A 26,631-nucleotide genomic window follows, 5' to 3' on the forward strand; every position below is an offset into this window, starting at 1 on the left:
ACGAGATAAACAAAATAAACTTAGTGCTTTATTCCACAACGGATCATGTAAAACAGGAGGTGCATAATATAGCACAACAAAAAGGACAGGGAGCTGATGGTCAACTTTGCTCTAAGTGAAATTGGAAACATCACAGTCTGTTTAGTGTCATTAATGAGCGTTTATTGAAATACTGAATATTGCTAAATATGATTTTTTAAATTTAATTTCAGATTATTTCCTTTTTGATTCTATACATAGCTTTAAACTTTCAGTCTACGTGTGTGCTGGAACAAAACAACCTGATTATAATAAATTACCGCGTCTGACAATGTAAACTTCCATCGCAATGTTTCACTGTTATATATGTGATTTTAAAACCAGTATTAATGTATTTCATCAAAGAACAGTCAGTATATCATTTAGTTTTCAGCTAGAAATGATGACCAAGATGGTGACATGCACAGGATGAACAAGCAGTGCTCCACAGTTTGCAGCAGACAACACTGATGCACTAGGGATTGTTGGTATTTGAATGGACACTTAAGGGGGTTAAGGTGAGAATAACGGTGAACTTACAACTTGCTTTCCACAAACTTAGTGCAGAAACAGACAAGAAAAAAGAGGTTAGGACTGATATAACATTAGTCTGCCAGACAAAGCAAGTCGGGTCGAAGGCGAGAAAAGCAAACAAAGATCTGCGAGGGTTTCGGAGAATGAAGGACAGAATATTGACGTGTGTTCCATAAACACTTTGTTAGTAGACAATGTCTGGGAGAATCATTACTACATGTATAACCACTGAGCTTTGGAAAGCCTCAGGTACTCTCCAAGCTTTGGCTTTACCCTCCTTTCTTCTCTTCCTTTCATTGCTTCCTCTCTTTCCTTCCTCCTCTCACCTTGCTTCCAGTTCCTTCCATCGTCCTCTCACTCTCATGTGCCCCTTCCTCTTCCTGTCCCTCACCTCACTCAGCTAAATGCCATTTTCACAAGGCTTCCCTTCTGTCATGAGGACACACTGTTGAGAAACTGCAAATGCTGTAAGAATCGCGAATAGGAAATGCAAGAAAGGCTGTTATTTAGGTTTTATGCCTTTGGCTAAAAGATGAATATAAGAGAAGGAGGCCATAGGAAAAAAAGGTCAAGAGAAAAGAAAAGAATTAAGTGAGGGGAATAATGAATAAATGAGTGACTGCTTGATACACAGCGGTCCTAGCAACGCAATACCCAAACACAGACACAAAGACGAGCTGATCTTTCTGGCTGGACACCACCGTAACACACCCTGAGGTTGGAGAGAGCGCAGAGCGAGCCAGGGAATCCAGGCCTCCATCACTCTGCTGCTGATGACACGAACACAGCACATGGACTTTAAATCCAGAGCTGTTTTGCAAAGGAGGGTGTGAGCGCAGAACTTCGGCCAAGTGGATGAGATGAGTGCTGAGTGCAGCAGGATGACGAACTGCATGTGCATTGATTGAGCAAACATAAGCGCTTCACTGGCTGCCACAATGTTATCGGTACAGTATGTCTCCAATATCCAGGCACCTGACTAAATACGCTCGCCGTCCCAGTTTTCTCCAGGCAACAATTAGTGTGGTCGCTGCCTTAGTTTGGGTGGTACTGACATTTGTATATTTTCACGGGTCTGGTTGCGAATGCCTGCAGATACCTGCCTCAGCCAATCAATAAACAACGGCTAATTACTGTGCAGAACGAGCAATCGAATCAAGAAGAAAAACACAAACTGTTTTAATCTTTGTTTCCTCGCAGTCATGGACATGAAATGCTTGAAAAAGACAGAAAGCAAACACTGACAATAACTAAAATGGCACTAAGCAGAGCACATACGTCCACCAAGGCCCAAGGTCCCCTTAAAGGGGAATTAAAGAGTTTTTCAACGTGGAGCCTATGGTTGTAAATGTGGTTGTGTAAACGAATGGTACCAACCAACATTTTGTAGATCGGGCCCATTAGATCATCTCCGCCGGCAGCCTCGACACAGTGGCAAATAAAATGCTAAAATTGTTATTCTAAGTCTTTGCTAAAAGTCTGGCCACATTAAATATGTCTCACTCGCAGCTTTGCAGCAACCCGTTGTCCATCCTCTGCTTGTTGCCCCTCTCCATGTTCACACTTCAATTTGTAGGAGCTCTTTTTACCGGATACTCCGGCTCAAACAGGCCATTAAAGAAACGCTTACATAACCATTGTCCACATCATAAAAAAAGATTCAGCCATGATAGTTTCTCTCATGTAAAATCCAAGCTCCCCTCCCCACTCAGGTTTCCACCTCCCTCTTCCTGCGAGTCTCACAAGACTTGAGAATAAGACTTCTCGTTAAGCGAGACATGTGTAACGTTGCCAGATTCTGAATTTAAAAGGGGAATTGCAGTATTTTCCCGCCATTCTTTGCTCAATCAACCAAATTGCACACACTAGAAATCTGTTATTTTTTTAAAATCAAGATCCTAAAAATTGTTCCGTAGGAAATCAGTGAAAATGTCCCTAAATCACAATTTAATAGAAAGTGAAAACAAATACAGGATCTTCCCCCTGATCTGGATCCATACCAACATTTAATGGGTTCTTCCCTGACCAACACCACATCCCTCCACCAAGTTCCATTGGAATCCATCCAGTTGTTTTTGTGTAATCTTGCTTACAAACAAACCAAGCAACAAAAGGACAGGGGCGAAACATAACCACATTGGCGGAGCTTAAAAGACCGTTGTTTCCATCAGTGGTCTGCAAGGCAAAGTTGGTCCACACTTAAATTTTAAACAAGGCCTTTGGTGAGGATGAAAAAAGAAGTCCAATAGCCTGGTAGTATAACTGCAGCACAAGGGAATAAAGTTGGCAAAAGCTGGAGGCACAAATAATTACAAAAAGGCCGCCGCACAAATGGGCAAGGAGGAATCTTAAAAATAGCACACAATACACTGTCGAGGACAAACAAGGAATTCCAGGAGGTCCTCAGGAGAAGTGAAGGAGTGCAGAGGTGAGGAGGAAAGAGTTGGGGCGGGCCGTGGGGGGTTTTCTTTTAAAATCCAAAGACCAGATGAGGCCTTTTTTTTTTCGTCCTGCGATTGAAAGATAAAAGAGTCCCAGAGGTGTTTGCACCGTACTGACAACAAATAGACGCGGGGTTTGAAAAGCAGAAAGTAGAGGGGGTCTGTTTGATGCCGACGGGGGCTGGGTTTGTTTTGTGGCCTTGTCGGAGCCGCCCAGAGGGAAAGATCAGAGAGCGATGAGAGAGGATGATGGGGCGTGAGGGTGAGGGGGGGGGATGAGAGATGGAGAGGAAAGCGATGGGAGTAGGGACGAGAAAGCAAACATCTTCACATCAGAGTGAAACACATTTTCCTAACAAACCACTGGTCACACAATATCAGGAAAAGGCCCATCCGGAGGATCTGAAGCCAAGTTATTCTTGTACAGAGCTACACCCTTTATTCTACAGTGCTGTTAGAAGAATGGAGGCGACAGAGCATCTAAATTTATCTCACTGACAACAATATTCAAAATGAAACCTGAAGGCTGAGACCTTCACCCCCATCTGAACTCTCCCACTACGGTTTCTGCAGGGCACCGGCGAACGCTGGTATACAGCGGCTTTCACTGTGTTTGACAGCTCTCTACTTTGTGCAGTGAACCACATGAGGCTGTGGTTCAAAGACAGTTTGGTTTACGGCCTCTTCACTGCTCTGCAATCATGTGCGTTGGTGACATTTGACACAGGAGAAAAAATATCAATATAAATATTCATATTTTTGAGTGGTGTAAATAAACCTACTCGTGGGGGGGGCAATACTTTGGCAAACCACGGGAACCTTTTGAGCAGTGTGGGATCGTCTGAATCGGGTGCCATAAAGGGGCCACAATTCACACAGTGGGGCCAATTATATGTCCAACATCCACGTACAATTCGTGATTCAGTACAGTGCACATTTAAGCTTTGTAGCTATTAGCAAAGCATATTGTTGCTTGTTCAAGCACATTGTGTACTTAAAAAAAGCTTGATGGTCGAGTACTCCAGCATTTTATTTGTGGGTAAATCTCTGCAAAAACACGCCAAATTTGTTTCCATATTGTCTAATATTTCTGGGGTTCTGGCTTCACTTTGTAACTAGTGCTCGTTTCTTTTCGAATCAACAACAAGGGGTTTACAGTTGTTGTAATGTTGTTCGTTTTGTATCTTCATCGTGGCTGTACTGTCTTCTGCATTATCCATCGCCTGGTGGACTGGGAAGTTTAATTATGGTCCAAAGGCAGTTGAATAGTGTCAAATACTAGGAAACCTGCTAAAACCACACAGCTTGAATGGTTCTTGATGCTTGACTATACAGTCTCCACCCAAGAACCAGTTGCTTATTTTGTTCTGGAGTGTTTGATCATATCATGTGGACTTCCTCAGCAAATGAAGTTTGCTCACTCTTGTCCAAAATGAGCTACAGAGATACGTATCTGCTGTTGGAGGCCAAGTGACATAGCTAAAACTTAAAAAAAAAAAGTAGACTCTGATTACAGATTATTTTGTAATGTGTTCAAGTATTTTCAAATGAAGTATTATGAACCATGATCTATGCAAGTGGTTTTAGTGAGCGTGTTTCCAAGTTGAACTGTTATATCTGAGCTGTGGAACTATTTTTTCTGCATCAATATCATATGACAGAAAATACGGGGTTCTGTAGTTCATTGTTTTACCTTGAGCCATTCCTCGGCCTGTTCTTTGCTCTGCACAGCCAGCACCAGGGCGTCCGCCCCCTGGTGGACGATCTTCAGCTCATGCTTCTTCTTCTTGCCGTCCTTGGGGATGTGAGTGATGCTGCAGCCAGACAGGCTCAGCTCCATCTGAGGGGTGTGGTCTTTGGAGGACTTGTAACACTGTAGAAACAGAGAAGGGGACAGTTACGCTAGAGGAACCAACCATGATTCTGCTGTAATGTTATGTTGTTATCTGTTGTCAATGTTCCCCTTTGGTCAGATTACATTGGCCCTTGGTATGCTAACATGAACACGAGTGTCCCTTACCAGCAGTTTGTTATCTTTGATGACACAGAGAAGCTTGGTCCATTGGCCAAAGCGTTTCTTGCGCAGCAGGAATGCACAGATGCGGGAGTCCTTCACCAGATCCATGGACGCTTCCTCAGACGGCCACTGGTGACGCATCTTCTGGCCCTTCCCATCCTCCTCTTCCTCATCGTACGACTCGTAGGAGCTGCTCATGGCGTCGGAGTCATAGTCTGAGAGGGAGATGCGAACACGCAGACGTGACTTTCATTTGCTGTTCATTACGAAACAATGAAAACATTGAGAGTTTCTCCGCAACAGCATGTAAATGCACACGTCACTCACTGGAGGTGATGTACTCAGGAGCTTTCCCAGGGCTTAAAGGAACCGCTTCCTCATAGTAGCCTTCAGGCAGAGAGGAGCTGGGCAGGGGAGGGGGGCCGTTGTTTGAAGACTGGAGAGAGAAACAAGTTTCCACTGATTAGACTGAAGTTCACCGACTCATCGCTCAAACATTCAGCAACACCTCAGCTGCTTTTTAGTGATCACATCTTGACTGATTTCAACGGTTTTCACTCGTTTTAGTTCTTTGACACATCGACTGCTTTCACCACTCATACATGTCACAAAGTTTCCCAGGCAACGATTTTATATTTTCATACTAATTTATAGTGTTTAACCTTTTTCTCTAAAACAATTGGAACATATTTAATTCCATTCATTTAATACATTAATACCTTATAAGAACAGACAGCAAAATGCACTGTAATAACAAAATCATCAAATCAAAGAGCAGTTACCAACATATACATTGCACGACCAAAGTGGGGGCAACCACTTAGAATTTAAAAAACGTTCTCTGTTTAATGCAAAATGTGAAAAGAGGAGGCTGAGAAAGAATGCTTGTAAGGAAGAAAAGAAAAATAATTATAACGTAGTGTGTGACAGAGAAAACAAGCGAGTGGCCAAGAGAAGTGTTGGTTTAAGAAACGTAACCTGAAGTCTTGTTAGAGGCATTTATTACTGACTGGACTTGAATTGAAAAGGGATTTAATAACCAAAACAACGAGGCAAAGCTGAGAAAAACAAATTCATTTGTGACTGAGGAAGCTACAGAACAGAGTTGGTGTTATTGCATGATGACTAATTTGGCCTTGAGTGGTTTGAAGAGATTTCCACAGTCTTACAGCGCAGATCCCATGACAGGAACGGAGAGGGCAGGAGGTGAAATTAGACCTATTTTTTTGGACCCAGTTGTTGGCGCGGAGGATCAACTGCACAGCTTGATGTGATCCAGCTTGGCCGACGGCTGCATCACAGATTTTTAGCTCTTAGAATCAACAGAACCGTCACTATGAACCACCACCAAACGGATGCAACCTCACATGAAACAAGCCTCACATTCATTGTGAGACGGCTGGTCGGTCTTGTCCACTACGGTGAGGGCTATAGGTGTGTAATGGCTCTGTCCTTCAGGTCTGTGTAACAAAGTGAATATCATATGAAAAGAGTAGGTGTCATATGACACACTCACTCACACATATTTTTCATCCATATTTCTCTTACCGGCTGAGGGATGTTTTGAATACACATGACACTTTTTTGAGGTACATGCTCAGTAGGCAAACTTAATCGGAATGAATGAGAAATCATGAATCATCACAGACATAGAATAATGTGTTTCATGTATTAATTTCTGAATTTCGAAGTTTTCTAGTTGCTCCTCAAAGACCTGATGTTTTTTGTCTGACACTAAAAAAGTTATTTTCTTGGGATAATGCAGTATTTCGATAAATCTCCACTGTTGTTTTACACGCAAACTAAAAATAAGACAAATGGAAACCCAAGCCATTTTATCTTGTCACAGTTAGGTGCTGCTAACGTTAACAATTGGCTCTGTTCTATTCAAATGTCCCAGTGAAAGTGTCACAGAACTGAGACATCATCCATTGATTTTTCCTACTGTGAGGTTTCAAAATGACCTCTGTTAAAAAGGGCTATATCTAATGTTTGTTTCTGATCAGTGTTGTGATGTTGCAGTTCATCCGAATAGCAGTTTGTGAAATGGACATTTTAATTTCTATTAGGTCAATTAAACGACAATAATGTGTTCATTCATTCAATCATCGCTCACAGGACACCAGAGGAGTAGAGCATGGACTAATAAATCTGGAGTCTATACACGCCGCCAGTACCGGACAACCTCAAAGGGCATAAAAGAAGCTGCAAAGACCGGAAGGCCACACTTCAAGTCTTCTCGAAAGCCCCTCCCCCCAACTGTGGCCGCATGGCTGCAAACGTTTTTATTCAATGGAAAAAAAACCTCTTTGATTTTTCTTCAGATTTTATTTATTGGTGGCAGGTCAGATTTTTCCGCTGGTGGGCCGGTTACAAATGGGAGAAACTCTATAACTGTTAGGAAACTCGACGCGCTATGGGCCATTGGTTACAGCTGACCCAATCAGGCGGCAGTGATGCAGTGATGTCATCATCCACTTCTGTGGCAACGTGGGACATTCATAAAAAAATCTGGCTGACGTACAGCCTGCATGGCTGACAGAAAGTATGCGTCACTGTGCCGTGACAGTGGACAACAGTCCACCATTATTCTGCTGTATTGAAAGGAAACCACTGGATTTTATTTTAATAAGTAAATCGCGGAATCACAAGAATGCCAAGAACAATCTGTGAGAGAAATTACACTACTACACAGTTTGTGATTTTCTTATTGGTAGGTCCTTTTTCAGAAGTTATTTCTTTTTTCATCTGATGAATAAGACATGAGATGTGTCTCAGTTAGCTGTGGGTGTTTAGCTGAAACGTCTCATATGAGAGAGTGCCGGGAAATGAGGGTAGTCTGTTAGTGTACAGTCTTGTTCCTGACCTTTGGCTTTTTGGACCTTTCTTTTGTAAACCATATTCCTCTGTGTATGGAACATTGGTCATAAGTATATACAACCGATACCTTACACCACCTCGGTGTAAATAATAAATCAAATGTTGATTCAGGGAACAGCATGGTGATTCTGGTCCCACAAAAAAGGGAATTGTGATACTGAGGTGAGTCTTACAATAAATAATAAACAAAATACTGTGCTATTGGTTTCAAACTGTGTTTTCTTTGATCAAAAGCACAATTTCTTACCGCTGTCTCAAGACAGAAAAAAAGCCAAAAAATGCATCTAACCACACCTTTTAAGACCAACACACCCATGAGCTATCAGATGGGCACATGTGCATATTAAACACTGTGGGCACTGGATGGGAGAATGACATGAAACTAGCAAAAAACACATTGCACCAAAGGATGTTGTGAAATTGCGATGAAATTCATTAAATCAAAAATCACATTATTTTGCTGTTTAATTTCAAATTACAGCTAGGGTTGGTGATCCTGGAAAAGCTAGCAAGACCAGGCTTCACTTTGAAAATATGCAACTAATACGTCCCAGCCGCTCCCATCAACCCTCTTGTCAAAGCTACGTCCCCAAAACACAAAATGTACACTGCCTGAAAACTGCTAGAAGCAAACTTTTGCCACTGTCCCTGCTTCAGTGGTGTATGTTTCTACGGGTGAAGACTCAAACGGCAAAAGGCCAACAGGGCAGTTAATGACATAGGTATGCTCGTTCTTTCCCTTTCTTTCAAACACAATGGTTATCTTCACCTCCCTCTTCCTCTATCTTTATCCCTCTGTTCAGTGAACAAAAAAGATCCACGTAAACAACACATTTAACATCCAGCCTTTCCAACTGTGCTTTTCTTCACACATGCCACAGTGTAAATGATTTTCTGAGGCAGTTTTGGTTTACAATGCAAAGATTAGTTTCTTCTGTCTTTTGTCTCTGTCAAAGCACCCCTTCCCCTTATTAATCCTCCCCTTCATCCTGCCTGTTTCTCTTTTCTCATCTCGAAGTCAAGTGCTGGGGCCAGGCCACTGAGCAGAAACCTTATCGCATCTCCTTTGGGGGAAAACAGCATTTCGGTGAACTCATTTCTTGGCAGGGATACGCTGCCCCGCTTAAAATCCAGCGCCGCCAGCGTTCTCCTCCCTAAACCAGTCCCCCTCCCCAAAAAGAAATCCCCTGGAGAGGAAGACAGGAGGAAAGAAAGGCAAAGAAATGAAAAGAAAAATCACTCGACAATCAAACAATAGGGTAAAATATTAGGTTAAAGAAAAGGATAAAAACTGGACTCGTTTGCGTCGATGGAGGCAGATTGTTGATACGAAGTCTCAAGGTTCATATCTCACGTCACAACGTCTTCCTTTAGGAAACCTTTGCGCAACAATAATACCATTAATAATCACGCAGAAACCGATTGTTTGGGTAAGCTTTTTTTCCCTGAGCGCAACAGAATACATTACACCACACTCCAGAGAATGTGATCCCATTGCTTTGCTATGTAGTGACTCAAAGCTGAGAGGCACATGGTTGAGGAGAGTGTGTATGCATACACACACAAACACACACTGTGACACACACAAGTACACAGACGTGCACATAGACACACAGTCTTTTACCTTTTCTTCCTTTCTCCAAAACAACAGCTTGGTCGAATCACACATGTGATCTGCAGATAAATTACGGCAAAGCAGTGCACGAGTTCACTGCGGTCAGTGTGCATACCGTCCATCTGCTGACCGCAAACACACACGCACACACAATGCACGGACAGCAACACAAACAGGTCCACAATTCTCCTTCTACTACCTCTGCTTCAAACGCTCCACAGATCTCCAAAACATCCGCTCACTATCTTAATATGGCAGAACCCCATCCAATGCAGCTCAGATACGAACTCGGAATCTGCTCAAATCAGTTTCCTTCATCCACTTCAAATGAGATTCGATTAGAGGGAACTGTTGTGGCGAACCAGGAACCAAAACAATATCTTCAACGGCCTTTACTGACATGTTGAATTAACAGAAAGAAATATTCTGGACTCAAGGTCAACTTATTGTAATCATATCATCCTATAGATCTGCCCTATTGTTACAGATAATTTTACCGTGCCGAGCAATGGGGACAAAGTAAATTTTGTGCATCTCTGAATTCCAACAGTTCTACTGTAATTCTACTGTGCAGTCCTACAAAAAAGTCTCAAGGTTGGCTGAAAAAGAATCTGATAAATCAACAATATTATGTTCAAAAATGAATATCTGGATTATTTACAGTAGTATACTTAGATGTTGTCGGATAATATGGTGCTCTTCGATTTGTGTTTTACTTTAAGTCTGAAACCTCTGGACAACAATAAATCGATTAAATACTTTAAAGTAGGATTCACAGTTTTTTTTTACTCTAAATAAAAAAGATTAATATAGTTTGGCACACTTTGCCTCCCACATTTTGAGATCGGTAACCAACGGGGTAAAAGATCTATCTTTTGTCATGATACTTCATCTGGGGTTGGAACAATTCCCAAACCATGACCATGATTTCCACAAGTTCTTGAGATGAAGGTCAGGTAGCCAAACCATGATGATGAGAGTTTTTTAAAAAACATTTCCAAACCAGTCAAGTCTTGGCTAGCCTAGTTGAAGCAGTGGCCAGGGGAGGAGGTCTTCAGGGAGGAGGTCTTCAGAGAGGAGGTCTTCAGGGGAGGAGGTCTTCAGCAGAGGAGGTCTTCAGGTGCTGCCCTTTCAATTATTTCCACCCTTAACTACAACACTCTCAGGTTAGTGGGTCGGCAGTGGTGGACGGCTCACTGCCTCTCTCCTGCTGACTTCCAGCTTGCCTTCTTCATTTTAAACCAGAGCCGTCAGGAGGCTCTATTAGCTTCCTCTACTAGTAAGAACGTTCCTTGCAGACTGATTCTCCAGCAGCCCACCTCCACCTTAAACAGCCATGTCTGCCACCCTTGGTCTTTGCAATCATTGACCTGTTGTTGTGAAGGAGAAATTATTTTTCTCCTTCCTGTTGACCAGATCACCACATCTGGCCTCAGGTCAAATATCAACACTCGTTCAGTAGCTGGCTGAAGTTTTTCCTTCAGGTTTTTTTTTTTTTAAACTATGAAAGAATATACAAATTTGCATGGTCCATTTGATGCAAATTTGGTATTTTCAGAGAGAGACAGCAGTTCAGGCATGTAATGAGTTCTGCTACTTTCTATCGGTTGAAAAGGTTGGTTAAAACTGGCCCTGCTACTTGGCACAACTAATTGAATAGATGGAAGAATGCCAAACTGTGCATTGTTACCGTTTACTTTATTACTCGCAGGCATAGAACTGTTTTATCTGTTTCCTTGAGAAATGTTCTCGTCAAAACTATTATGGAAAACTCAAGGAAAACTTATCCTATATTAGAAAGTGTAATAAAATGGAAAAAGAATATTGCTAATTGTGACCCATCCATATTACTTTCATACTTTATGGAACCTCGAAACCACTTACACTACATTGCATGTAGTGTATAGTTTTCATGTCCCATCATGGTCAAAGAGCTGTTCCTCTCTGACAAGGATCCATTTCTAAAGGAAACACTGCAACGATCATAAGCAGAGCATCACATACAGGTCATGTGCACGGATGCAGATCAGAATGCCAGAATTCCACAGTCATAATGTGTAATTAGGTAGCGGTAAAGGAGTCCTGAACTTGGGTTTGGATACTTGGGAGTGGGAGGACTGTCTGCAGCTCTGGCCCTGGCATGGAACTCACATCCAAACATTTATGCTAAGTATCCATTTTAGCTCTGCGTAGGAGGACTGGAGCTGAATAAATGTTTCTGCCACAGTGCCAGTGGGACGCTGGAATGGATAAACTGAGTGGACACAGGAGAGCCACTCCCTTAAGAAAGGATTTGGAAGGGGGGGAAACTGCATTTCCCATGATTCTTGGCAAATAACCAAGTGTATAAGCACATGTATGTTTCCATTGGATTTTTTGGACTGCATTTTACTTTACTGTTGAATAAGTTATTTGGGGAATTCAAGGGTCAGTAAACTGTCTCGCTTATTTTCTCTATAGACATCAATAGGCGCAGGCTAGCTGGAGACCCCCTGTGGTTTGAATGGTTGAATCATGAGTGAATAATATCTGTTATTTCATCAGATCAGTTATCAGTTTACTTTCAGATTCTAGATCAAGTTTGGGAAGAATTCATCAACTATGTCACTCTGTATGTTTCCATCTTCAACAGCAAGAAGTTCTTGGTTTTCGACAGGTTTGATTTGTGCCTCTGACTGGTTTCCTCTACACAGCAACGGCATCAGAGGCTCATGGGTATTTGAGTTTTAAGAGACATTCATCATACCAATCTGACAGAACAATAAAATTATTAAAACTGATAATGTAAGTCTTGTATTCAGTTTATGGCGCCTATATATTTTGGTCAATACCATTACAAGTCCACAGAAACACAAATACAGGTCCAAAGTGTACTCTTCCAGAAACGCACTGTATACTCAAGTGAACTTCGTGAACTTTAACTACTATTTGAAAGACAACAAGCTATTATGACAAACTAAAAAATACTGAGCAGACCTTCAGTTCCCCTGTTTCAAGGATTAGAGGTGGAGGTTGTGAGGTTTTCCTAAAGCTTTATTTATCCAGAGGAGGGTTTTGCTGAGGTCTCTGGTCTTCACCAGCACCACCCTGCTCCACAGTTACACACACTCCCATCTGGGAGCTGCAAACTGCAACCACAGTCTTCTACTGTTGGCCTCTGGTCATCTCCCCACTTCTACAACTGGAGGTTAAGTGCCTTGCTCAAGGTCACTTGGATAGTAGCAGGGTGTTACTCCTTCACTTTCCAGACTTTTGCAGCTGATCCCAGCTTCTTGTCTCATATCCAGGCTACTGCCACCTGCATTTATTCAAGCACATGTGTTTTCAGCCTTGTCTCTTGTCAGATAAATCAAGGACTGACCGAATGCTTCACATCAGTTGCTGCCATATCGGCAGTGCTCCAAACATTTTGACCAGTATGCAAGAGTGTGATCCTTGTCAAACCTTTAAAACCTGCAGTTATACCAAAAGGCACAGGAAGGTCAGATGGGACAAAACGTGGACAGATATCCATGCGGACAAAAACACACACCTTCCCCCCATGCTTTCTTTGAAGCTTAAGCATGAGGTCAAGCTAAAGCAATAAGTTATTAATTGAAGCCAGACTGCAGGAGAAGATAAAAGCACAAAGAGCAAAAGGTTATGGTGCTAGTTACCCATCATCCTCCGGGTTGTCCTGCCTTTGTCCCAGGATAACCCCGAGACAACTAGCTTCTAAAAAGAAATAGCTTATAACTTTATAGGTTCTAATGACAAAATAAGTGGCTGCTTAGAACCTCAGTAAGTGACATATTCTGTGAGCCTGTTACTTAAATGGAGCATTGTGTTGTTGGTTGATTGTAGCATTATGGTTTATTTTTAAATGTGTTGTCTTTTGAGCTATTCTATGGTGGCTGCAGCAGTGGCAGCTCTCCAGCAACGTTAGTGAAAGCCTCATTGTGTGGGAGAGGAATTTAATGCGTATGTCAGCTGATTAGTCAACTCACACTCTTTACAATAGAGGCCTCTTTTACACCTTATACACACACAAACTAGTATATGCATTCAAACACGGAATGTGAGTATCACGGGAAACAAGAAAAACAAAAGAAACATTCGACTGTGACACCCAATCTCTGTAAAACTCCCCTCTCTGCAGAACTTAAGGCCTCAGCCCAGCTCAAGACCTGCCAACCTCTGCAATACACATCGAAGTGTTCCACCTCTGTGTTTATACATGAACCACCCATGCTAGTGTTACCTCTGAAAAAACAAGAACCTTTCTCACAGCTCCCAATGTTAAAATTCTATTCTTCACTTCCTTTTCATCGCTTTCCCTCCTTCCTGCCTCGGGCTGGCGAGTTAAGTGTGTACTTTGCGGGACAGGTGCATTCAGCAGAGGGCCATTACTGGCAGACGCCCGAGCTTGCAGGCTGAGCTGAAAAAACAACCGGAGAGCGAGATTGGGTTGGGTGTTTCCTGCATTTCTCTCCCCTCACAATGAGGTGTAAATGTGGGTCAGTAGCTGGTGGTCCATGGCTACAAAGTAGATCAGTGTCTGGAATGGAATCAGTGTGCTATACTACATTTAAAGTATTGAGTTACATAGGCAGGAAGTGGACTATGCCATCCTACAGCATTTAATGGAGGGTTCTGATCATATATTATGGGAGTGACGTGTTGCTTCTTTGCAATTCCTCAAAGAATATAAGTATCCCTTCAATTTGTATTTAAATTATAGAGCTATGAATAAGAAATTAACTTTCAGCTTTCTGGTGGACAAACTATGTAACTACAACTCTTTCCCAACCACCTCAAACACTGTCGTATCTTTTACATTTCTCTATTGTAATCTACACCAAATATGTGATAAACTATGTCGATCCAACAGTCAACGTCTGACACAAAGTTGTACTGTATAACCTGAGTGATTTCAGTTCACCATGTATAATGTTGCCTTTGGATTGAACAGGACACCCACATAATAGGTCAAACATTTTCCCAGACCTCTGTCATTTCAGCTGAAAGTCTCAAGTTATTTCCCACCAATCCTCACAATGGCACTAACCCGTGCCAGTACAGCACTCTTTCATTTTACTTACTAACTGGTGAGTTGGAAAGTGGAATACTTTGGCAATATTTTGCTTGATTTACCCAAAAAAGTAATAGATTACAGGCTGTATTGAGATTCGACATAAATCCCAAACATGACTCTGAAACAAAGCAATTTATTTTAGACTTAGAATTTAAGCTAATTGCACTTAACATCCCAGAGGTAATTTTGAAGGGATTGATTGATCAATAGCTTATCAATGCATTAGGAAGTATGTTTGGGGGCATTTTCCCTTTCCTCAATAGTTTGCTTGAGCAGGAACACAGTCAGCCAAGGTAGGTCCTGCTTATTTGTTCCTCCTGCACACCAACCAGGCCCGGCCCTTTTTAACAGATTTGGATTTTCTGGCTTTAGGTATGAGCAGCATAAGGGTAAATACAGATTTTGTGACTCAAATCCTCCTGCAGTCTGTTCGCCGAATGATCAGTGATGATACAGTATCTCCAGATATGATCTTCTCATGGGTGCTGAATTTAGAGAAAGGTTTAGCCAACACTGCCAAGTCCATCTTTCTCTAGTAACGTTTAGTGTTCACTGCTCTTATAAAGAAACTTTGTATTTCCTTCAGTTTGTTCCCTTCTTGTCTTTAGTACTCCAATTAAAGGTCAAGGCCAAAAGACGTCCATCTGTCAACAAAAAGTCCATTCACTTTGTCCATCAACGAGCCCAACATTTGATTTGGTTTAACAGTAAACTGTATTAGTTCTTTACCCGACTCCAGAAATAGCTTCAATTTTCCCTCAGTGTGTTATTAAGTCACTTCTATCACTTCATATGTCAGGGAAAAAAACTGGCATTGTAAAAAGCCTTCGAAAGCACTTCAGCAGGGAAAAAAAAGAAAGTTGTGAAATAGGTTTTCCATCCGTGCTCCAGTTTCTCAGCGGGGACTTTTTCCAAAGAGTGTCAGTATAAGTAGGCTGAAATGTTTCTGGCCCCTTGGAATTAACTGTACTGTTGGCTTGTGTCACTTAGTTAAAGCCCACTGCTCACTGTAGTTAAGACTTAATCAATCTCCAATTTGCCACTTGTTTGGTTACCTCAGTGACAAAGTGCAACGCCTTTTCAATATGATCTGTTAAACCGCCTTATTTCCTGTCTCAAGCCAATGACACAATCGTGGTGATGTCATTGAATCTTTGCTGTGGTTGACCAAACCGCCAAGTAGGGGAACCCCACAGAGGAATTAAGTCAAATATGAAAACAGATTTATCAGCACCAAATGGAGACCAAACCATGCCATGTGACAAACTCCTGAAGGCAAATCATTTCAGAAGACGTACAAAAGCAGAATGGGCTCAACTGAATATGTGTGATTGCGAGCCAACTCACATACAATCCGTAGCTTTTCAAAGCACTGTGACACATTTACTTGCTACAATGTGTTTCCCCTTCAGGCTAGAAAACATTTGCTTTGGCAAAATACAGCAAAGGCCTCCATTTATTCCAGATACAAAGCTGCTGGTCTATGGCCACCGACTTTGCAATGACTCGCAGTCGGTAAGAAATGTTTTAGGAAGATGGCGGTTTCAAACAACTAAGATCCTTCCCAATGTCCAGTGATACCTAACAGTACATAAGAGTGCTTTTAGATGTGTGTGTATACTATTTTCTGTACACATAGCTTGGGCTGAGATGCATATTTATCTTTGAAAGTTCTTGAGGAGTAAAGGGGGCTGTCTGATTCAAAATGAGAAGGGGAGGAAATGAATTCCCAATCGGGACTCAGACTGCGAAAGATAATGCAAACCGGCTTGCGTGTAAACAGCATGTCCATCACATGAACACATTTCCTAATGTGCCTCTGCTTTAAGTGCAAAGCAGAGAGCAAACAAACACAATGCATGGTGTGATCTTTGCAGATGCAAGTGTTTGGTCGTGTTAGACGGGTAACTTGTTTCAGCGAAGGAAGGTCTGTTTAGGGGTTAGGCGAGGAAGGAGAGGAGGAAGGGGCAGGAGAGGAGGTGAAGGGGGTGGCACCGCTCTCCAACATCAACACAGATGGAAATCATTTGTGTCCAAACAAGAGGACTGGTCCACATTCTGCTCGAAAAGAGCCTCGCACGGCCCTTAGGATGCAACTGATGATGTGACTTAAATATTGACTGAAGCACGACTTTTATTTTCAACCATAAGAGCTAAAACAATTAGCAAAAAAGCCCAATATTGGCTTGTCCCAGCCTTCTCTAAAATGTAATGATTTGCTGCCTTTATCTGGTTCATATCATTGCAAACTGAATATTTTATGAGTTTTAGACTCAACAGTCAGAAAACACACCCAATCTTTACAATTTCTGGACATTTTAATGACTAAATGCCGAATTAATTAATCTCAACATGCTCAGAATTGTGATTAATCATGCTTGCCTGTTGACAGGGTATTACCAAACAGGCAAGTTGATGGATGGCTTTCAGTCTTTCAAAAACTGAGTTGAACCTTTTTACGACTTGCCCAGAATTGCATGCTCTTGCACAAACTTGAGTTCCAGATTTTGTAATGCATCACAGGCACCACAGCTCCGAATGGTCTCAAGGCTGGGGTGTGCATTAAACTAAACAAGTTGTAAGACATACGTCTCACACATTCCAAATGGCCACATGAACGCTGGGCAAAAAGCTTTCCATCATTAGGGTTGGTTAACAAACTCAGTGCATTAAATGGACAAATGATGCTGATACGACAGAGTACTTACTTATTTATCTGAAAACTAGGGTTGGTAATCCTGCAAAAGCTAGCAAGAGTAGGCTACACTTTGAGAAAATGCAACCAATAAATCCCTCTCCCTCCCATCAGCCCTAATCGAAGCTCCGCCCACAAAACACATGAACGTGCACTGCCTGACAAATGCTAGTAGACGACTTTTCCGTGACTCGCTCGCTAACTTCTGACTATCGTCTCTGCCTCAGCCGTGTATGTCTCTCTGGCTGAAGACTTAAGGAGTCCCAGACAGGGTCCGTGCAGGCAGGTAAGTCGGTTAGTGACAGACAGGTACGCTGACCAATCATTTCATTTCATTCAGACAAGGGCTTTCCAACTTTAAGTCAAACTTTGCCAAGTTTTGTTAGATGGGTCAGGGCGATGACAAGCCGATCACTGACATCTTCATCTACCAATTCAATTAAGAAAAAGATAGCTGGATTAAGTTGTTGTTGGAGATAACTGGGTTGATAATAGCTTAGCATATAGACTAGCTCGACCCAACACTCTGCCACGCTGCATGAACATTTCTGTTCATTTCCTTGTTTTCATTTTGTGACAGCATGACACATGAACTCTGTAGAAAAAGGTTTCATAACAAAATTCCAACGACTAATCAACCCTTGAAAGACGCTTGCTGTTTTTATGTGTTCAGTGACGCAGCTCCGCTCTCCATCTGGAAGCTGAATCCTTTCTCTTAATGCAGCCTAATGGAAACACACATAATTTACATTTGGTTTTTTTCAGGACTTAAGTTCAAACTGCTTGACAGCTGGATGGAAAGCGTTCACATGGCTGAGGCAGTCCGCATGATGATGACAGGAATGTGTTTCATGCCAAAGATAAAAGAGCAATATTAGTGGAGCATAAATCCTGGATGTAAAAAGAGACAGCAAGAGAAAGCGAGAGATTATTGTAGTCTCCAGTTGGATTTGTCACATTTAGTGGTCATTACAACCTAATTAGAGCCAGACCTTGTTTTTTTGTGAGCGTTCGCGCGTGGCACATAACACGTTGTAAAATGGTGCAGCAGAGATCCTCTTTCCTAGATCACTGAGGAGATTTATTAGGTGAGGGCTGTGGAGAGGATCACACTGAAATGAAGAGATCCCATTTTCTCTCTTAGTGTATTCAGTATGTGTGTCTGCACAAACCAACCAGATATGCTGATTTATACTCGCGCACAAACACACCCACATGCACACAAACCTACACCCATGAACAGGTCATGACTGCCTTTGTTTATGACACCATGGATGGAATACCTGCACACTGCTCCTTTGCATATTTAAAGATAGTCCAGTTACATTTGCAAAATAATCTTAATAGTGTGAAAACTATACATTTTGATTGTTTTCATCAACAATTTAAGAAGTGATTGATTACTGAAGCCTTTATTTAAGTAGAAATGTCAAAGATTTGCTGGCTCAAGCTTCTTTAATGTGAGGATTGGCTGCTGTATCATTTATTGGTGTGATGGTATCCCACTGGGTTCTAGGTAAATGTGATGATCGTCTTTCATGAACTCTTGTATATTTTAATAAACATCTTTCATCCTTAAATCTGAGTTGATGAGCAGACATTTATATATTTACAATTAGAGGAACAAGTATTGTTTTTTATGTACTATGAACCGTGGGTTGTCTCAAGCCTGGGTGCTGCTTCTAATACAACAAATTGAACCTACGTTACTACTATTTTCTGCTGTCTAATGTTGCAGGTATAAAACACAAGTATAACATGTCATCCAACTTGTTTATCTAAAAAAAATCTTATTTTATTTAATTATTCTTTTATTCTGTATGTAACTCTTTATTTCTTTTTAAATGCATTTTTGTATTGTCTTATGCTGCTTTTACAATTTGTCATGATGCTTTTTGTATTTTATGCAAAGCACTTTGAAATGTGCTGTATAAATAAGCTTGCCTAGCCTTGCCTAATAAATGACGCAGATATACAAATGTGGCCAAGGAAGGTAATGCCCCACACATATTAAATGCCCTCTCTGAAATGATAATAATATTTATTTATATATTTAGTTATATGATTGACCGAATGACAAGATTTCAAGAGCTTTACAGGAAACGGTCTCAATATGTCCTGTGTCCAAGTTTGATCGTCAATAACAAGTTTGCCCCTCGGGGGGACCCACTGCTTTGCGACAGAGTAACATACACATCATCTCTTTGTCTCTTACTTATTGTCTGCTGCTGTTAAGGCTAATGAGTGTCACACATGTGAGTATCATAAATCGCACACAGTTACACCGTGTGACTACACTAGCATGTCTTTAACTCAGCTGACTGTCCTGAGGCCACGTTGTCACATGTCACATGTTTTGCAGTAATGTCGACAGGCTTAGCTGTTAAATTACACACTTGACTACTCATATTCATTGCTAGTTGAGGATTTATCTACTAACCCACATAATCTAATTCCTAAAAAGAATAATATTTGACATTTTTTCAAGATTGAAGAAGTTTTCGTTTTTTCCGGGAAAGTTTGGTTTGATTAGTTATTTGAAGCTATTAAAAACGTGGTGAAACGTTATGCTCGACAGCTGAGGCTGACTCACGACCTCACAACCACAGCTCCATCCCCCCATTCACTACTTCGCAGACTCTGGGAGTGTTCGTATCCAGGATATTTTGGCTTTATTTCTGGATAGGGGGGAGGATGTAGACACGTGTGGGCCATCTTTATATACAGTCTATGAGATGGCAACAAACCTATGACCTATTTTAACATGGTGCTTGGACAATGTTTTAACTTGGACACTGGCTGCAAACCTGATAAGTTACACACTGCTGTAAGAGCATGATGTAAACTAAAGATGGCCTGTGTTCAAATCCATATATTCTGCTGGGATGGAGTGTAACATACTGAGTAACTGAGTAAACTGAGTATATACACATCATGGAGTTTCTGTATAGTTTCAATAGCATGGCCTTTATGTTTGACACACAAGCCGAACAATGTGCAAATGGCCACCTCCATTCTTCCCATGAGCAATTTATCATTAGCACAATAATACTGTCACTTCACCAAACATTCACTGTTGTGCTGTAAATCCACTGAGGTCCTCGGACTAATTATTCCTTATATAAGAGTATTTAAAATGGCTGCCACAGGCTTTGGGACTTGACTGATGTATCTTCTGAAGCCGCAGGCTCTCAGTCTTGCAGAGAGCGCTGGTTTGGCTCGGCACTGAGCCTTGACGGGTCACAGACAGACCGTGGCCAAGGCCGTCTCTTCCTCCTCCACACTCTCCTATTCTTCAGATGTCTCTCTCCTCTGTGTTGCACTTATTCACCCACATGTAACTCAGAGCTGATGCTTTAGAAAATATCTTACTGCACACATTTAAACACGACTGAACAGGGTTGTTGAGTGTTTCGTCTGCACTAGATCTTCTTTATTCCTTCAACTCCCAATCTGTTTACTCCCTTTTTTGCCTCCTCTTTTGCATTCTTCTCCTCTCGCTCTCTCCCGTCCTTTTGACCATCTATCTTTTTTTTCTCCCTGTAGACTGAAATTCATACAACTTAAAAGAATGGAGGGGTGGAAAGAGAGAGAGAGCAGAGCAGCTTTTTTTTTTCTCCGTCTGGACGGCTTATCCAGAGGTCAGTGTGGAAATGTGATGAATGGTAATTTCAGAGCAGAGAGACGGCAAGAGAGAGACACAGAGCTGGAAGAGAATAAAAGATAGAAGCTGGGTTTCCATCCAAGTATATTTATGAGAACTGTACTTTACTGCCGTTCTTCTGCATGTTGGTATTTTTTTATTATATATAGGCTACATTTCCAATTAGCATGTTTTAGTGTTGTAATTGTTGGCTCTGGCGTGTTTCATTTTCCACCCTTCAGCATTTTCTTCTATGTTGCTGCAGCATCACATCAGTAAAATGTTCATCTTGCCCGATATCATTCGTGCTGCACACTGCCAATTGAGTCGAGTTGTTTTTACCCAGATTGAGTTTGCACATTTGTCCGATGACATTTTTTGTGTGTGTGAGTACATGTGTCGGTGTGTGTGTGTTTGTGTCAGCGCGAGAGAGGAGCTGAATTATGAATGAGTGTGTGTGTGCGCACGCATGCATACACTACTGCGCAATGTGATATCGACCTTATCTTGAAAAACGCTGTTACCTTCCCCTCAAGTTCTGGGACTATCATACAGAAGCAATGCAATTCATTTATAGTAATCATCTGCTTATGGTAATCCATATGGCTCGGGACAAACGTGATCATTATAAGCAGTTGTGTTTGATATTCACTCACTGCTACGAGAATACAATTTTTCTGGTCTTGTGACATTATGAAAGTTCTTAGCAGACGCTTAAGTACGAAAACCACTTCCTCAGTCATTTGTCATGTGGCTGTTCAACAGGTTTGATCAAAAGCTGAAGAAGAAGAAGAGTGTAGTGAACACACAGGACGGGGCTTCCAGTCTTAAAAGAAGAGCACTGCTATACCTTGTATTTTCAAAAGCTGATTCGATTGTAGAATGGAAAAATTGATTGAAAAAAAAAAAAAAAAAAGTTTTCCCAGAAAACCTGGGCTGTCGTTTCCAGGCACACACACCGGAGGAAGCTGAGGCTGTGCACTGGTTCTAATTAAAAACTGCATTGTAAGGCCTTGTGTCTCTCTTTGTGTGTGTGTGTGTGTGTGCGTGCGTGCGCGTGTATGAGAGGATGTAGAACAAGGAATTGCGGCTTATTGTTATGGTGAGAGGGTTTTGTGAGCCAATCACAGCCACCTGCTTTCCATCACAGGCATCTGCTCCAACATTAAAAACACACACACACACACACACACACACACACACACACACACACACACACACACACACACACACACACACACACACACACACACACACACACACACACACACACACACACACACACACACACACACACACACACACACACACACACGCTACAATAGAGACGTTAAAGTTGTCACTGAGTGTCAGGGTGATGTAAGGCTTAGTGTAGACAGGAATGACTATCCTGACTGTAAGTCACTAGAAAAACGCATCTTAAATGAATTCCATGTCCCATTGTATTACCAGATATGACTTTCAGGCAAGCGGAGTGCCGTTAGGTGTTCATTTGACTTTTGACTTCATAGAGAATGTCTTACAAAGCATATACTGTGTTTTTGCACCATCAAATGTACTGGGAGTTGTCATCCTTGTGCGAAACACCCAAAACATATTTTCTTCTTCATTCCCTTCTTTCTTTCTTTCTTTTCTCTTTTTTTACATTTGATTTGAACGTACCGAAAAAGCCAATGATTTCTGGGTCTACTCTGGTCGTGGTGATCACTGACGTTTTACAGAGATGTGTTTCCCAGTCCTGATGTTTTCCACACTGAACCATGTGAATGCGTAAAAACTGAAAAATCACAACTAGAGCCTTACGATTCTCAAGCAACTTGAATCACATTGCTCAAATCTGAATTTGTCAGCGTTGCCGTGGCAATAAGTGACATTTATGTTGTTCAGCTGTCAGACGTCCAAAGCACAGACTGGAAACTGTCTCACTTATATCACAATGTGTGTGTATTGCTATTTATATACACATTTGAAAGTGAACATACAGAGAATCATGGCGTCCACTTGTTAAGTCGGTGGCCCACTTCCCTGCATGTTGCCGAGTTAGCTCAGAGGTTACAGGTAACAGGTATCATGCATCTTGGGGTCAGAGTAGGAGTCTTACCAGCCAGGGATGAGGGATCGCAGGGAGGGGCATCTGAGGTGGGGCCGGCAGACCGCTGTGGATCTCTGACTTGAATGAAGGCTCTGAGGAGAAGGAGAAAGAGACAGACGAAGAGGAATCAGAGGGAGTTCTTCAGTCGCCATTATGCTGCAAAAATTTGCATGCTTAAATGACAGTATTTGCATGTCCATTTTGAGAGTCCCCGACATTGACGAGACACGAAACACTAAGACGTCACACTCTGTTGAGTTCCTTAGAACTGCTTGGTTTACACATGGTCGCACAGTGGTGTTGCAGAGTGGTGGTGCTGACAGCCGTGTGCACACAAACTGACAACAGCCCAGTTAATTATATAGAGCTGATACCATCAACCATTGGCTTAGTGTGTGAGCTTTAGTAAGACTTTAGTTAAAAAGTTGCAAAAAAGCGATGTTGGCTTTAGTTCTAGCTGTGGATCTTGTAGAGCCGTTTTTAGACATTAACTCCAGAAAAGGTCGGTTCAGTGGGGTCATACTTTGTACAGAGTTTGCCTTTCACATATGAACGCAGCAGGAGATTCTCCGGTCAGACAACTAAATAAAAATCTCCTAGCATTCAGGCGAGGGTTGGCGCAGCATGTAGGAGACAGGACGTAATGTTTATCATTAGTATTTGTCATCCTGAGGTATTTGTCTTTCAGTTTTCCATCCTTTGTGTATTAGAAGACAACATCAACGCGCCCACTCACTCGTGGCGAGTCCTCCGGATAACCTCCTGCTGTATTCTCACATGGGCTCATTCGGACACTATCCAGAGTTTTTACCAGGAGTCTGGCAGGAGAAACTCCAGAGAATGACCACAGCAGCTGACTCGGAGATTTGCGTTCCCTCTGGATCATTTTGGGAGATTAAATAAATATCTGAGAGCAGTTGAGGGGAAATTGTTTGTTGGAAGAAATGCAGAAGCAAGTGGTTAAGCTTAATGACTCCATGTCCCTACTCTGAGTTACGGATGTACAGTATGTAGCCATCAAGTGCATCATGGGATCTGATGACAGCCACTCACAGCAGGTCGACCTGTTTTTACACATAATAGTAAATCTACAGCAGGAACTGGGTGTGTTAATGTCTTTTATGCATTTTCTGCACTACACCGCATCTACAATTATTTCATTAAAATATACACAAGCCTGAAAAGAATGTTGGTATATGAACCTCTAGACTTGTTAGGACAAGAAGGATCCCAGTGAGTCCCAGACAGTGAGGTACACAGAAGAAAAACCTGGCGAGCAAATGTTATATAACAGACCCTTTGCGAACAAGCGGAGGAGACATCTCAAATTTATCTAAGCAGGCATCTGGATCAGTGCATAGAATTCAGGGTCAGTGAGTTTCAGTTGTTGACTCTATATATTAACATGTCATGAAATGTCAGCACCAGGTAATAAACTCGTGACAACACCGGTAACAAAAAGACCTGTCGGCTCTTACTGAGATCTTTAATGTTAGATTTCACTGCGGGCAGCCTCGCTCTTAAAGTTGCTGGCATGTTTTTCCCCTTAATTGCGACAGTTGTGAGTCAGAGAGTAGAGCGGGTCGTCCACTAACCAGAAGGTCGGTTTGATACCATGCTCCTCCACTCTGTATGCAAAAGTGTCGTAGAATTTACCCCTGACGGCTGTGCTGGCAGTGTGTGATGCAACTTATCATGCAATAAGACTCTGTGTCTCTTTAACTGACTATACTGCCGCTCAGAGCAGACAACCAGGGCAGGCAGCTGTGGCTATGGGGATAGAGTGGGTCGTCCGCTAACCAGAAGGTCAGCAGCTCGATCCCAGTCTCCCCCATTCTGCATTACCCCTGGAGGCTGTGCAGGCAGTGTGTGTAAGTCTATAGCGTTTCTAAGGAGTGCTGTTGCTTGTAATCTAACCTTTGTCCGAGAGGACTCTGTGGAGGATTTTGGAGAGGTGCATCTTCTTCTCTCGGACCCCGGCACTCAGGTACTCCCTGTCCAGCAGGTCCAGGAACAGACGAAGCTCACACACCAGCTCCTCCATCGCTGCAGGACAAACAGAAAAGACATTATTACTTCGGACACTAGGGATGTTTATTCCATCTGCTACATCATTCACTACAGCAACTGACAATGCACAACCTGCTGGAGGCTCTGGATTATCTAAATATTAAGCATGTGTAATAATTCCTCTTTGAACTGAAAAACTGTGCACGCACAACTGAGCTAAGAAGCAGCTGGAACACAGGGACAAAGTGAATGTTTTTTCTAGTTGTAAATACATCTAAGTCTTGGTTATGACATCACTAGTCAAACCAACACATCCAAAATCAGGTCAAAGTCATAAACTTTGAGTTTTGTCTCATGTTGTACCAAGTCCATTAAAACATGTTCAGTTCTTTCTTTGACAAAACCACAGTTAGAGAAGGACATCTATCGCCATAGGTACTGTAAATGAGATTATTCTGGGGCTGACGAGGGCGGCATTATTCTACAAGCATTCTCGTCTGACATCAAACTCAAAGAGAAGAAGGAGTAGAAGATGAGGAAGTAGAAAAAAAGGAGATATGGAGAGGAAGCCAGTATGTAAATGGTACCAGAGAGAATGTAGAATAGGCTGCATCCTTCGGAGGCTGCACTTGAAGACCCATTGTGGCACAGCGGCCCAACTTGACTGTCCCAATTCCAAACGCGGCCGACAAATGTGTCCTTCCACACCCGAGCAATGAAGGCTCCACCAGGTAGATCCTTCCCGGCCCAACATATCCCATGATTCATTGTGCTTCTATGACAAACAGTTTTTCAAAAGAGGAAGTGGCAGCAGCAAGCGAGGCGAAAACGTCAGAAAAATGAAAGTGCTCAACCGAACATCGAGCGGTGCACATGTTAAGTTTCAATGTTTTTAATCAACTGAAGGACTTTTTCGTCTGTAGCTCTGTTGCTAGGTGACGTTCTGCAAGGGCGGAACAAGTTGGTGCAATGAGAAGACCAGACCTTGTCGTTTCAGTCCGGCCAACGCAGTCTACGCTGCTAATGAAGGATGCAGCTGATGTCAGCCGTGTATACCGGGTCCGCCAAAAGGATGCAGCCCCTGGATTGACAGAATTTTGGCTGAGCCAGAATTTGGAGACAAGACACAGAAGTGGAAACAAGTGACACAGAGTTGGCCGCTGTTTGGAGAAACACCTCTATGCTGTCAGACGTCCAAAGCACGGACTGGAACGGTTTATCTCACTTATATCACAATACAACGGGGTATGGTGGACACGGCCAGTCTGTGTGCTGCAGCCTTTGTCTTCAGTTTTTCTTCATCCAAATAAATTTTGATCTAATTCTCCACACTTAGTTAGGCACAATGTCATTATTATAACCATCGGGGATGATCCTAGAGTATTGAACCCGGTCACAGCATTGCTCATTAATCATTACTCGTTCCTATTGTACTGTATGTTTTAGCTAAGCTGTCTGCAGTGTCTTTCCTGCACTGCAAGCCAACATTAAACAGACGCTGAACAAAAGCAAAACACAGTTATATAACAGACGTGTACGTGAGCGGCCAGGCACCGAGATGAAAGACACAGCTCTGAGTCAGTCAGTCAATCATCCAATCAAATAACTCCTC

At 42.2% G+C, this 26,631-nt stretch overlaps 1 protein-coding gene across 5 annotated transcripts in view; it reads right to left on the reverse strand.

Annotated features, from left to right (window-relative positions):
• The window catches only part of afap1 (actin filament associated protein 1), a 96,182-nt gene that overhangs the window by 23,350 nt on the left and 46,201 nt on the right, over positions 1 to 26,631 (reverse strand). For all 5 annotated transcript variants that reach the window (XM_035148195.2, XM_035148193.2, XM_035148192.2 and 2 more), the window contains exons 2-6: positions 24,927 to 25,055; positions 23,019 to 23,101; positions 5,338 to 5,446; positions 5,014 to 5,225; positions 4,687 to 4,866 (exon numbers count right to left, since the gene is read on the reverse strand). In XM_035148195.2, coding sequence (XP_035004086.2) covers positions 4,687 to 4,866; positions 5,014 to 5,225; positions 5,338 to 5,446; positions 23,019 to 23,101; positions 24,927 to 25,055 — 713 coding nt within the window. The remainder of the gene's footprint in view (positions 1 to 4,686; positions 4,867 to 5,013; positions 5,226 to 5,337; positions 5,447 to 23,018; positions 23,102 to 24,926; positions 25,056 to 26,631) is intronic.

The sequence above is a fragment of the Hippoglossus stenolepis genome, chromosome 23 (genome assembly GCF_022539355.2).
Source record: "Hippoglossus stenolepis isolate QCI-W04-F060 chromosome 23, HSTE1.2, whole genome shotgun sequence".
NCBI lineage: Eukaryota > Metazoa > Chordata > Actinopteri > Pleuronectiformes > Pleuronectidae > Hippoglossus > Hippoglossus stenolepis.